The 14,858-nt window shown below is 44.6% G+C and overlaps 1 protein-coding gene across 1 annotated transcript in view; it reads right to left on the reverse strand.

The window, feature by feature from the left end:
• Window positions 1-11,999, reverse strand: part of MXD1 (MAX dimerization protein 1) — a 37,450-nt gene extending 25,451 nt beyond the window's left edge. Inside the window, exons 1-2 of the mRNA XM_063932097.1 lie at window positions 11,834-11,999; window positions 1,643-1,739 (exon numbers count right to left, since the gene is read on the reverse strand). Coding sequence (XP_063788167.1) covers window positions 1,643-1,739; window positions 11,834-11,906 — 170 coding nt within the window. The 5' untranslated portion in view covers window positions 11,907-11,999. The remainder of the gene's footprint in view (window positions 1-1,642; window positions 1,740-11,833) is intronic.
• Between the last annotated feature and the right edge of the window lie 2,859 nt (window positions 12,000-14,858).

The following is a 14,858-nucleotide window of genomic DNA, read 5'->3' on the forward strand; positions in this document are numbered from 1 at the left end:
GGGGCTGCGCATTCCTATCGCTGTGAGGGGTACACACGGAGAGATCACTGCTTAGGGGTCTATTCATGAAGCAGTGAAAAGTGTGGAGAAGTGAACCAGTAGAGAAGTGGCCCATCGCAACCAATCAGCATTGAATTAACATTTATAATTTGCATACTATAATACTATAATATAATATAATATAATATAATATTGTACGGAGCAGCTGATTGGTTGCCATGGGCAACTTCTCCACTGGCTCACTTCTGCTCACTTTTCACTGCTTCATGAATAGACCCCTTGAAATCTAAGCAATCTAGTCAGATTGCTTAGATTTTAAGCAGCGATCGCTCCGTGAGTACCCCCCTTAACAGCCCTGACGAGGCATTTTACCAGTCCTGTCTGATACGCACAGTAGTTAACGTGGCGATGCTTATATTAAGTTTATGAAGATTTTTTTTGGGTTTCCTGCCTTAAACAAATTATGCATGTGGTTACTATGGTAACGGTTTAGAAACACTGTCAAATTCAATTAGCATCATTGTCTGCAGTATTAAGGGGCCAGGTTTGACACTGACCACTTAAACGGAGATAACTGCAGGAATCTGTGTTATAGAATTGTATAAATTAGCACAGTGAGATGTTTTATCTCCTTCGCTTGCTGCTAGTTATGCACAAGTATGAACTTCCATTCACACAACTGAATTTGATGACGACAATTATCACCAGGGATGACCCGTGGGACACGAACTCTGCTTGACCTTCTTCTTCTTCTTCTTCTTCTTCATCACTGAGCCCACAATGCATAATTAAAATCCCCATGCCAGGACCGCCATTTGTCATGAGTAGGAAATCCACCAACATGGTTACCCATGTGAGTATGACCTAAAATCCTGGCTGAAGTTGCTATAGTAACCAGCCAAATTGCATTCAATATTGTATTACATTGCACAGGATCCTATGAGAAACTGAAAAAGGGAGATTTGCCAAACAGGTCACAAACAAAAGGAATATAATAATAATAATAATAATAATAATAATAATAATAAACCCAGACAATACATATATATTTTTCATCATAGATACACAAAGAAGCAGGCTCTGGGAATAGAATACAGAATAAGGGCATATGCTGGGAACTAGGACCAGTATATGGAATAATGTTGAATTATACATGCACAGCATATATAGACAATTTGTACTGATCCTGCAAACTGAAAATAGTAGGCTATAATGGCACAAGCAGTTTTCTATAGTGATCTAATAAATATGTATATACTACTTATTTTCCCTGCCAAAAACGCTACGCTTTTCCTGTTCAATTTCATTTCTTAGTAATGTTATTGCTGTGAAGTAGAAATGAGAATAGTTGCACCCCTCCCTGCAATGTGTCACCTTCTATCTTATTCCCATGCCAGTCCGCTATGCCTTCTCGCAGCTTTAACAGCTCAGACACATTTTTCACGTGAAAACAAGATGCTGTAATCACAAGAGGTTTCTCAATGAAGGCACAAACCCACGGGGGGAGAGCAGTCTTCCCAGCATCACATGTGGGCTGCAGCGTGAGAGCAGAGAGAAAGAGCCATGCTACAAAGACACACTGCACAAAGTCACAGGCATAATAGGGGGAAAAGGATTACAAATGGAGCCTGCTTGACCTTACCTGCTATTACTGCTTTTTTTCGATTTGCTTTTCCTTTTCAAGCTATCCCTCTCCTTGCTATTGTAAGGCAACATGGAAGCATACCCATGCTCAGCTTCTGTGTATGACAGAGGAAACGTGTCAATTAGCAGCATACTGCATCCAGTGCCTCGCTCTCCCAGCACAGGCAGGAGACACAACTGCTAGGTAATAACAAGCCTGCATGTAACACATCCTAGGCCATTGCCTTCAGGAACAAAGCAAACAACAAATGTAACCAAATAAACCGTCTGATTGTACTGTACATGTACATGATGTGTGCATATAGATGCGTCCTTCCGCACCTAGATACCATACGTAGTGACTCACGGCACACAGAGTGCATGAGAGTCGGCAGCTCCTGTGCAACCCAGCCAGTGCGTCTTTTCCCCTCGAAAATGCATCTATGCGAATAAGGCGCACAAGCAGACTAAATAAGATGCATTTTTGGGGGGTAAAATGCGCAAAAAGACACTCTGCGATAGTAAACGCGCTCACGACTAGGCGAGACTAGAAGGGCTGTTTAATTGCTGCAACGATGAGGATGGAGACGTCTACATACCATAGACCGAGCCCAATTCTGAATCACATGTAATACACACACACACACACACACACACACACACACACACACACACGTTTGTGAGTGAATTACAACTGAGCAGAGTAAAGAAATACAATTTGACTACTTATTGCGGATTTTGTTACACTGCAGATGAAATGTTTAGGTGCAGAACAACCATCTGGCTTTCCACCTTTCTCCTTGACAGCTTGGTGCTATGCTAGACTGGAAGCTAGTTGGCATATGCCAGGCATCGATCAGTAAAGTGTTTCGTAGTTGCAGTGCATGTTAAAAGGTGAGAGATTTGAAATTTGATCCATTGAAACCTGTCGAATGAAAACGCTTGTTAAATACTATTTAACGGCTGTGCAGCAAGAACGACGCACAATGTGTGGTAAATTTATGCTGCCATACATGGCTTTGCTTCCGATAAAAAGGCCATTTGAGCAGAGATGAGCTGCAAAATAAATTCACTTATGGTGATCTGAATATGTTACCAAACAGCAAAACAATCTGTCTCTTGAAGTAAATCTAGCAAGCATGTCTGCATAGTAGAATACATAAAAACAAAACAAAAAAAACTCATTTTGCCTTGCCAGTATTGAATTTCTATTCTCCCCTCCCCCTGTGGAATCTGTTCTGTTGACCGCGAGTAACACGCATATAATAATGTCTTACTGTATACAGCCTATGCATCCCACACTACACATCTCGGAGTATTCATTTGGCCCTCGCTATAAAAAATGCAAATAACCTCTATTTTTAGCAAGAGTTTATATTTCTCCACAGAGAAAACCCATAGAGAGGGGCAGGCTCCATTTTCATGCACCACACTGCTGCATCATGTGAATTATTCAATGTATTAGCATAATAATGGTCTCCCAATACAAGAGGAAAATATTTGAAGGATAATTAGCAACTATTATTGAGATACTGCTCAGTAATTGTTGCTTTCAACATTATGCCAGCAGTTTACATTGGCTGAATGTAGTTTATAGAGGGCATTGTAATTTGCTGTATACATGTTTGTGGTGAGGAAATTAGCACACAATTTGGTTGCATGGAATCTCTGCTCATCAAATATGAACCAGGCAAAATAAAGGACATTTTCATTTGGCGTGCGTTTAATCTGAATGAGAACATTGGCATCTCAAATGAATCAGAAAAGTACTCGGTATGTAATGAGTAACAATTAATACCTTGCTTAAAATGTGATTAATAGGACATGTAAATATGAATGCTCAGTGGCACATTTCTGCATGTAGCATAGTACATATTATAGCAAGTGCTTTTGCCCCTGTACATATACATATGTACAAATATTATCTACATAAATAATAAAGTGTTATGAAAGCCTCATCCTATATGAAATGTGTATGTGTTAGGTATGCATCTATAACGTTACATGTTTATCTGATAACAAGGTATATAAACAAAACACAATTTAATATAGATAATTTTGCATACTCACTATATTATATTCTTAATATGCAAGTGTTCATTACATATTTATACATACATATCTACATGTAGTTGTACATTACATGCTACAAAGTAGACTGTGTGTCATAGCCTGGAACATGTGTAGTAAGAGACAGTTGTTATACATGGGGTTTGTTATGTATATAAACACAGCATGGTACAGATGTGTCCTCATACACTGAGGGTCTTCACGCCATAGGGCGCGAGACGCTTCAAGGTGAATAGTGCGCAGTGTTTCTCTTTAAATTTGCATCTTGGTCGCATCACAGTGTGCTAGAGACGCTAGACTGTGACATTATCCAAATAGGAATAGGTAGAACACATATTGCAAGCCCCAGTAAAGGGCGTATTAACAGAGGAGGCGGTCCGTGTGCAACCTCCTCCACCTGGGTGCCCTCCTCTGTAGCCGGCATCTGGCAGCGCAACAGAGTCTGAGCACTACAGGGACACAAACTTTATTGAGCATGTGCAAATCTCTGGGAAATACGGTGGCAGCCATTGGCCCAGAGATTTCCTTACTGAACATGAACAAATCTCTGGAATAATGGCCGCTAAGCCATTTACCCTGTAATTTGTGGAGAGATGCTGCCACCGGTGGCAGACTCCAGAGAGGCGAGTATAAAAAAAAAAAAAAAAAAAAATGGGTGCATGGTGTGCGGTGTCCGCCCTGGACCCCGAGGGCCTGTGTGCACCCTACACACTACACCCATTATAGATATGCCACTGGTCGCAGTGGACTGTATAAGACAAATAATAAGAATTTACTTACCGATAATTCTATTTCTCGGAGTCCGTAGTGGATGCTGGGGTTCCTGAAAGGACCATGGGGAATAGCGGCTCCGCAGGAGACAGGGCACAAAAAAGTAAAGCTTTTACCAGATCAGGTGGTGTGCACTGGCCCCTCCCCCTATGACCCTCCTCCAGACTCCAGTTAGGTACTGTGCCCGGACGAGCGTACACAATAAGGGAGGCAATTTGAATCCCGGGTAAGACTCATACCAGCCACACCAATCACACCGTACAACTTGTGATCTAAACCCAGTTAACAGTATGATAACAGAAAGAGCCTCTTAAAGATGGCTCCTTAACAATATAACCCGAATTTGTTAACAATAACTATGTACAGTATTGCAGATAATCCGCACTTGGGATGGGCGCCCAGCATCCACTACGGACTCCGAGAAATAGAATTATCGGTAAGTAAATTCTTATTTTCTCTATCGTCCTAAGTGGATGCTGGGGTTCCTGAAAGGACCATGGGGATTATACCAAAGCTCCCAAACGGGCGGGAGAGTGCGGATGACTCTGCAGCACCGAATGAGAGAATTCCAAGTCCTCTTTTGCCAGGGTATCAAATTTGTAGAATTTTACAAACGTGTTTTCCCCCGACCACGTAGCTGCTCGGCAGAATTGTAATGCCGAGACCCCTCGGGCAGCCGCCCAAGATGAGCCCACCTTCCTTGTGGAATGGGCCTTAACAGATTTAGGCTGTGGCAGGCCTGCCACAGAATGAGCAAGTTGAATTGTGTTACAAATCCAACGAGCAATCGTCTGCTTAGAAGCAGGGGCACCCAACTTGTTGGGTGCATATAGTATCAACAGCGAGTCAGATTTTCTGACTTCAGCCGTCCTTGAAATGTATATTTTTAAGGCTCTGACAACGTCCAACAACTTGGAGTCTTCCAAGTCGCCAGTGGCCGCAGGCACCACAATAGGTTGGTTCAGGTGAAACGCTGATACCACCTTAGGGAGAAAATGCGGACGAGTCCTCAGTTCTGCCCTATCCGAATGGAAGATTAGATAAGGGCTTTTATAAGATAAAGCCGCCAATTCAGATACTCTCCTGGCGGAAGCCAGGGCCAGTAACATAGTCACTTTCCATGTGAGATATTTAAAATCCACCTTTTTCAATGGTTCAAACCAATGGGATTTGAGGAAATCTAAAACTACATTTAGATCCCACGGTGCCACCGGAGGCACCACAGGAGGCTGTATATGCAGTACTCCTTTAACAAAAGTCTGTACCTCAGGAACTGAGGCCAATTCTTTTTGGAAGAATAATGACAGGGCCGAAATTTGAACCTTAATAGATCTCAATTTGAGACCCACAGACAATCCTGATTGTAGGAAATGTAGGAAACGACCCAGTTGAAATTCCTCCGTCGGAACACTCCGATCCTCGCACCACGCGACATATTTTCGCCAAATGCGGTGATAATGTTTCGCGGTGACTTCCTTCCTTGCCTTAATCAAGGTAGGAATGACTTCTTCTGGAATGCCTTTCCCTTTTAGGATCTGGCGTTCAACCGCCATGCCGTCAAACGCAGCCGCGGTAAGTCTTGAAAGAGACAGGGACCCTGTTGTAGCAGGTCCCTTCTCAGAAGTAGAGGGCACGGGTCGTCCGTGACCAACTCTTGAAGTTCCGGGTACCAAGTCCTTCTTGGCCAATCCGGAGCCACTAGTATTGTTCTTACTCCTCCTCACCGTATAATCTTCAATACCTTTGGTATGAGAGGCAGAGGAGGAAACACATATACTGATTTGTACACCCAAGGTGTTACCAGTGCGTCCACAGCTATTGCCTGTGGATCTCTTGACCTGGCGCAATACTTGTCCAGTTTCTTGTTGAGGCGAGACGCCATCATGTCTACCATTGGTCTTTCCCAACAGTTTATTAGCATGTGGAAGACTTCTGGATGAAGACCCCCCTCTCCCGGGTGAATATCGTGTCTGCTGAGGAAATCTGCTTCCCAGTTGTACACGCCCGGGAAGAACACTGCTGACAGTGCTATTACGTGATTCTCCGCCCAGCGAAGAATCTTGGCAGCTTCTGCCATTGCACTCCTGCTTCTTGTGCCGCCCTGTCTGTTTACATGGGCGACCGCCGTGATGTTGTCCGACTGAATCAACACCGGTTTTCCTTGCAGGAGTGGTTCCGCCTGGCTTAGAGCATTTTAGATTGCTCTTAGTACCAGAATGTTTATGTGAAGAGACTTTTCCAGGTTCGTCCATACCCCCTGGAAGTTTCTTCCTTGTGTGACTGCTCCCCAACCTCTCAGGCTGGCGTCCGTGGTCACCAGGATCAAATCCTGTATGCCGAATCTGCGGCCCTCCAATAGATGAGCCTTTTGCAACCACCACAGAAGATATACCCTTGTCCTTGGCGACAGGGTTATTCGCAGGTGCATCTGAGGATGCGACCCTGACCATTTGTCCAACAGATCCCTTTGGAAAATTCTTGCATGGAATCTGCCGAATGGAATTGCTTCGTAAAAAGCCACCATTTTTCCCAGGACTCTTGTGCAATGATGTACAGACACCTATCCTGGTTTTAGGAGGTTCCTGACAGGTCGGATAACTCCTTGGCTTTTTCCTCGGGAAGAAAAACCTTTTTCTGAACCGTGTCCAGAATCATCCCTAGGAACAGCAGACGTATCGTCGGAAAACAGCTGCGATTCTTGGAATATTTAGAATCCAGTCGTGCCGTCGAAGAACTACTTTAGATAGTGCTCTTCCGACCTCCAACTGTTCTCTGGAACTTGCCCTTTTTAGGTCGTGCAAGTAAGGGATAATTTAGATGCCTTTTTTCTTTGAAGAAACATCTTTTCGGCCATTACCTTGGTAAAAAGGCCCGGGGTGCCGTGGATAATTCAAACGGCATCGTCTGAAACTGATATTGACAGTTCTGTACCACGAACCAGAGGTACCCTTGATGAGAAGGACAAAATTTGGACATGGAGGTAATCCTTGATGTCCAGGGACACCATATAGTCCCCTTTTTTCCGGTTCGCTATCACTGCTCTGAGTGACTTTATCTCGATTTGAACCTTTTATGTAAGTGTTCAAAACATTTTAGATTTAGACTATGTGTCACCAAGCCGTCTGGCTTCAGTACCACAATATAGTGTGGAAAAATAATACCCTTTTCCTTGTCGTAGGAGGGGTACTTTGATTATCACCTGCTGGATATACAGCTTGTGAATTGTTTCCAATGCTGCCTCCCTGTCGGAGGGAGCCGTTGGTAAAGCAGACTTCAGGAACCTGCGAGGAGAAGATGTCTCGACTCTCCAATCTTTACCCCTGGGATAATACTCGTACGATCTAGGGGTCAACTTGCGAGTGATCCCACTGCGCCCTGAGACTCTTGAGACTACCCCCCCACCTTGAGTCCGCTTGCACGGCCCCAGCGTCATGCTGAGGACTTGGCAGACGCGGTGGAGGGCTTCTTTTCCTGGGAAGGGGCTGCCTGCTGCAGTCTACTTCCCTTACCTCTATGTCTGGGCAGATATGACTGGCCTTTTGCCTGCATGCCCTCATGGGAAAGGAAAGATTGAGGCTGAAAAGACGGTGTCTTTTTTAGCTGAGATGTAACTTGGGGTAAAAAAGGTTGGATTTCCCAGCTGTTGCTGTGGTCCCCAGGTCCGATGGACCGACCCCCAAATAACTCCTTCCCTTTATACAGCAATACTTCCATCTGCCGTATGGGATCTGTATCACCTGACCACTGTCGTGTCCCTGACATCTTCTGGGAGATATGGACAACGCACTTATCTTGATGCCAGAGAGCAAATATCCCTCTGTGCATCTCACATACATATATATAGAATGCATCCTATTAAATGCTCTACATGAATAAAATATTTTCAGTCAGGGAATCCGACCAAGCCAACCCAGCACTGCATCTCCAGGCTGATGGCGATCGCTGGTCGCAGTATAACCACCGTATGTGTGTATATACTTTTTAGGATATTTTTCCAGCTTCCTATCAGCTGGCTCCTTGAGGGCGGCCGTATCTGGAGACGGTAACGCCACTTGATAAGCGTGTGAGCGCCTTATCACCCTAAGGGGTGTTTCCCAACGTACCCTAATTTCTGGCGGGAAAGGGTATAACGCCAATATTTGCTATCGGGGTAACCCTACGCATCATCACACACTTCATTTTATTTTATCTGATTCAGGAAAAACTACCGGTAGTTTTTTCCACTCCCACATAATACCCTTTCTTGTGGTACTTGTAGTATCAGAAACACGTAACACCTCCTTCATTGCCCTTAACGTGTGGCCCTAATGAGAAATACGTTTGTTTATTCACCGTCGACACTGTATTCAGTGTCCGTGTCTGTGTCTGTGTCGACCGACTGAGGTAAATGGGCGTTTTTAAAACCCCTGACGGTGTTTCTGAGACGCCTGGACCGGTCCTAATAGATTGTCGGCCGTCTCATGTCGTCAACCGACCTTGCAGCGTGTTGACATTCTCACGTAATTCTCTAAATAAGCCATCCATTCCGGTGTCGACTCCCTAGAGAGTGACATCACCATTACAGGCAATTTCTCCGCCTCCTCACCAACATCGTCCTCATACATGTCGACACACACGTACCGACACACAGCACACACACCGGGAATGCTCTGACAGAGGACAGGACCCACTAGCCCTTTGGGGAGACAGAGGGAGAGTCTGCCAGCACACACCAAAAACGCTATAATTATATAGGGACAACCTTATATAAGTGTTTCTCCCTTATAGCATCTTTTATATATATACAATATCGCCAAAATCAGTGCCCCCCCTCTCTGTTTTAACCCTGTTTCTGTAGTGCAGTGCAGGGGAGAGCCTGGGAGCCTTCTCTCCAGCTTTTCTGTGAGAGAAAATGGCGCTGTGTGCTGAGGAGATAGGCCCCGCCCCTTTTACGGCGGGCTCGTCTCCCGCTATTTTTGAAGTTAGGCAGGGGTTAAATATCTCCATATAGCCTCTGTGGGCTATATGTGAGGTATTTTTTGCCTCTAATAAGGTTTTTATTTGCCTCTCAGAGCGCCCCCCCCAGCGCTCTGCACCCTCAGTGACTGTTGTGTGAAGTGTGCTGAGAGGAAAATGGCGCACAGCTGCAGTGCTGTGCGCTACCTTTATGAAGACTCAGGAGTCTTCAGCCGCCGATTTTGGACCTCTTCTCTCTTCAGCGTCTGCAAGGGGGCCGGCGGCGCGGCTCCGGTGACCATCCAGGCTGTACCTGTGATCGTCCCTCTGGAGCTAGTGTCCAGTAGCCAAGCAGCAAATCCACTCTGCACGCAGGTGAGTTCACTACTTCTCCCCTAAGTCCCTCGTTGCAGTGATCCTGTTGCCAGCAGGACTCACTGTAAAGTAAAAAACCTAAGCTAAACTTTCTCTAAGCAGCTCTTTAGGAGAGCCACCTAGATTGCACCCTTCTCGTTCGGGCACAAAATCTAACTGGAGTCTGGAGGAGGGTCATAGGGGGAGGGGCCAGTGCACACCACCTGATCTGGTAAAAGCTTTACTTTTTTGTGCCCTGTCTCCTGCGGAGCCGCTATTCCCCATGGTCCTTTCAGGAACCCCAGCATCCACTTAGGACGATAGAGAAATTGAGAGGAATTCAATTGTTATTTGGGTGCACTACATCCTATGCAGCAATTCAATTGTAGCTCTGTTTGGGCGAGAATACCGCAGGTCCCCATTATTTTTATTCACCACCACCTGAGCTGGAAAGCAGAAATGTATGAAAAAAGTTCAGCTTTTTACACATTTTCCTTATCGCCCAATAGTTTATATAGGTTTAGCCTCTTTGCACGGTTAAAACCAAACTACTTAGTAGTGAGCAGCGCAATAATGGAATGGGCAACCAGCTCTGGAACAACTGAATATCGCCACATCTAAAGTGATGTGTGATCAGGCGCGATAGGGCGAGATAAAACAATTGAATCACCCTCTTTAAGTGAAAAATGCACTTGGCGCTAGTAAGTTGCCCGGGACCTAGCACGCCGAGAGTGGCTATTTGTTTCAACTGAAGCCACAGTAGAAGAGGGCACGTCTGTATGTGTGTGTATAAAGCCTGGTACATGTGGAGTATAACGAGACATTTACATACAAAGTCACACACAGAACACTGTATGTGGCCACATGTCGCGATTTTCCGCACATTATACAAAACTGCATATGAATCTTTGTGAATGGATGTATCTCAGCCATTTCCCTGCTGGCCGCTAAATAGATGGTTACTGGTGGCAATGTACGCAAGAGGACAGTTTTGTGGGTGTGCAGCCAGTTATTCACTAGTCGCGCATGCATTCGGATTCCAAATTTAGATGCTTACAATCGTGATGAAGACGGGCTGTGTGTTCACGAAGATGGGTGTATAAAAGTTGTGTTCGCATTACATGCTATTCAGAATATATATATATATATACATATATATACACACACACAGCATGGTACATGTACAGTACAATGAGACAGTTTGTATACATAGTATGGTACGTATTTCCACACCGCTTTGTACATGTATAGTATAATGAGACAGTTAAAGAGTATGGCTTGCAGAAGTACACAGCCTGGTAAATGTACAGTACAGTGACAGTATGGTATGCACATGTACACAGACTGTATGACTCAGTTATACAACGAGTATGCCATGTATGCCAGCCTGGTACATATAAAGTGTAAACAGACTATTAAAGGCACCGATTATTGCATGTATATGTAAACAATCTGGTACATGTAAAGAATAATGACAGATAAACACTGTATATTTTGTGCATATGTACTTAGCCTGGTAAATGTACAAGTTATAAACCAAGCATGGTATATATGTGTACACAGCCTTATACATGTGCAGTATAGAGAGACAATTATACATTGGGCATGGAACGCATGTGTATTCAGCATGGTACATGTGTTGTATAATGAGGCAGTTATACAGTGTGTGATATGTAATGTATGTGCACGCAGTCTAGTACATGTGTTGTAAAATGAGTCAGGTATGCACTGTGTGTATATACAGCCTGGTACATGTGCATTAAAATAAGTTATAAACTTTGCATGACATGTATGTGCACACAGCTTCACACATTTGCAGTATAGGCAATTATACTGTGTGTGTGACATGTATGTACATACAGCCTGATACATGTGCAGTATAAGGAGACCAATGCACTTTGCATGATATGTAGGTGCACACAGCCTGGTGCATGTGCAGTACAGGGAGGCAGATTTCTCGGTGCATGTTACATGTATGTACATATGCAGTATAGGGAGCAGTTATGCGCTGTATGTTACATGTATGTGCATGTACAGTAAAAGGAGGAGACATAGGGATGTACCACATAGCCACTCTCACCTCTCTCCCTCCGCTCCAGATACTCCGCCGCTTCCAGCAGCATCTGGATGTTGACACAGACCGAGGCCGCCATTTTCCAGCAGCAGCAGCAGGCAGGAGCAGAGAGGAGTGGTGGTGACAGGACACGGCACACCGATGGAGGTGGTAGCAGCTGGGTGACGGAGGGAGGCTGTGGCCGGGGTGTTTGTGCGCCAGACTTTGGGCTCCGCGTTCTCTGGCTGGCTCTCGGCGTCTGATAACAGAGTATATAGGGGATTGTTGTTTATCTGCTAAAGCAAGACACGCCCCTTGCTAGCCGGCACAGAAACGCCCACTGGCACAGTGGCGACTCTCGATTGGCTACGCTGACCCGGCACAATGCCCGCCCCTTGCCCGCCATTGGTATGGAGGACAGATGGGGCAGACCAATTTGAGGTCGTGGTTGGGGGCAGGAATTGCTGTCAACAGAATGTGCCTGTAATTGGGCAGCCAGCTGACAGTGACACGCCCATGGGGGGAGTGGTCACGCCTCCTTTCCATGTCTCGCCTGATTGGCTGCTGGTGGGAATGTGCTTCATCCAGTGACGTCATCGGGCACATCTATCTTTATGCAGTATACACGCTGGGCACATGCATGTACATTACCCGGCGCTACAGCTGTGTACACATAGCGGCTGCTGGCAGGTGACCCGGGCGTCTCTCCATTATCACCCTCTTTACGGAAGAAACATCAGGGAGTACGGTGTAAACATACACATGTCCAGCCTCAATTATATCAGATAACACCGCTGCTTTATCATTGTGTCTGATGTTCTTTACTGCGAAACATAGTATTGCACAGCCTACATAACTCCCGAGTATAGATCCTAGTGCGTGCATATCTATAGGTACCACAGTGAGTGTATATATCTCAGTGCATGCATACCTATAGGTACAAGTGAGTATATATCAGTCCATGCTATAGGTACCACAGTGAGAGCCTATATATGCCAGTGCCTGCATGGCTATAGGTACCACGGTGAGAGTGTATATATCCCAGTGAGAGCATATATATATATATATATATATATATATATACATATATATATATATATATATATATATATATATCTTTCCCAGTGCATGCATACCTATACTGTAGGTACCAGCAAGTGCATATATCCCAGTGTATGCAGAGCTATAGGTACCACAGTGAGTGTATCTCTCAGTGCATGCAGAGCTATGGGTACCACTCTGAGTGTGTATATCCCAGTGAGTGCACGGCTATAGGTACCACAGTTATTGTGTATACATCCCAGTGCATGCAGAGCTATAGGTACCACGTTGTGGAAGTGTATATAACCCAATGTATGCAGAGCTGTAGATACCGCAAGTGTATATATTCCAACACATGCATAGCTAGATACTATACCACAGTGAGATAGTACATATCCCATTGCTTGTAGAGCTATATATATATATCCCAATGCACAAAGAGCTATAGATACAACGGTGGGATATAGTTTATATCTCAGTGCGCAGAGCTAAAGATGCCATTACCATATATATATATATATATATATATATATATATATATATATATATATATATATAGTAATGGCATCTTTATATATGGTGATGGCATCTATATATATACACACACACACACACACACACACACACACACACACACACACACACACACAACATGGTATGAGAGTGTGTATATAATATTCCATTGTAGACAGAGCTACAGATACTATGGCGAGAGTCTGTAAAGCACCTTGGACTGTGACAGAGATATGGATATAACGATGATATATAGACCAAGAACCATATTCCGGTGCACACACGTTATATCCTGATGTACACATGATCTCCCTGTGTGTGCACAGGAATAGGCCCCTGTCTCCAGTATGGAAGCTGCTGTTGGTGCTTTGCGCTGCACCGTGCAGGAGAGAAGAGGGGGGCATGTGATGATGTCACCCCTGCCTGGGAGCGCAGCTGTCAGTCAGAGCAGGGACCCCCTCTGTGACGTAGCAGCGGACTCTGGAAATAGAACGCATTACGTAATGTGGCTGGCTGACAGGTCACGTGTTGAGGAGGCGGGCCTGGGCTCGGGTGTCACGTGACTACTGCAGTGCACAATGATAGCTGCTGCTGTTGTTGGGTATACAAACACAAAAATTGTTCCTCCATAGTAAGGCAGCGCTGTCAGTCACCTCAATTATTACTCAGGGATTTATCAGTACCAAGAAGTTGTACACAAAATACATGTCTTCTCTACACAATAATATCTAGTATCTACAGTGATAGTGGGACTGTGTGCCTGGGAACACATGGTGGAAGCAGCAACTACTGATACCACTGATGCAGGAAAGCAAGGAAATTCTGAATCATTATATTCTGGGCCCCCTTTGTAATTACCACTGCAGATCGCAGGCGAAATTACTTGGCTTAACTGGATACACTGCAAAATGACCGATACACAAATAATATTTAAATAATAACGGAAGTTCCCTTCATTTGTCAGGGGTTGAAGAATTGAAAGTGCAGTCAGTTCTACAGCTGGTGGTGTACTGCTGCACTTTCAACAGGTACCCATTTACACATCCAAGAAATTGTAATAAAAACCTGAAAATAATAAATGTATTACTGCAATAAATCCCTATTTCAAATTGTTTTAGAATTAGAGATGGCTGAATAAGTGGAATAGGTCTGAATAATGCTACTGTATAGGTCATTGGTACGGCCTCATCTGGAATATTGGGGCAGATGTATTAATCTGGAGACGGCATAAGGAAGTGATAAAGCAGTGTTAAGTGCAAGGTGATAAACACATCAGCCAATCAGCTCCCATATGTAAATTAACAGTTAGGAGCTGATTGGCTGGTGCATTATCACCTTGCACTTAACACTGCTTTATCACTTTCTTATGCAGTCTCCAGGTTAATACATCTGCCCCACTGTGTCCAGTTCTGGAGACCATGGCCCTCATTCCGAGTTGATAGCACCAAGCAACTGTTTGCTGCTGGTGCGATCAACTAATCTCCACCTATGGGGGTCA

This window comes from Pseudophryne corroboree, chromosome 6 (assembly GCF_028390025.1).
Source record: "Pseudophryne corroboree isolate aPseCor3 chromosome 6, aPseCor3.hap2, whole genome shotgun sequence".
In the NCBI taxonomy this organism is placed as follows: Eukaryota; Metazoa; Chordata; class Amphibia; order Anura; family Myobatrachidae; genus Pseudophryne; species Pseudophryne corroboree.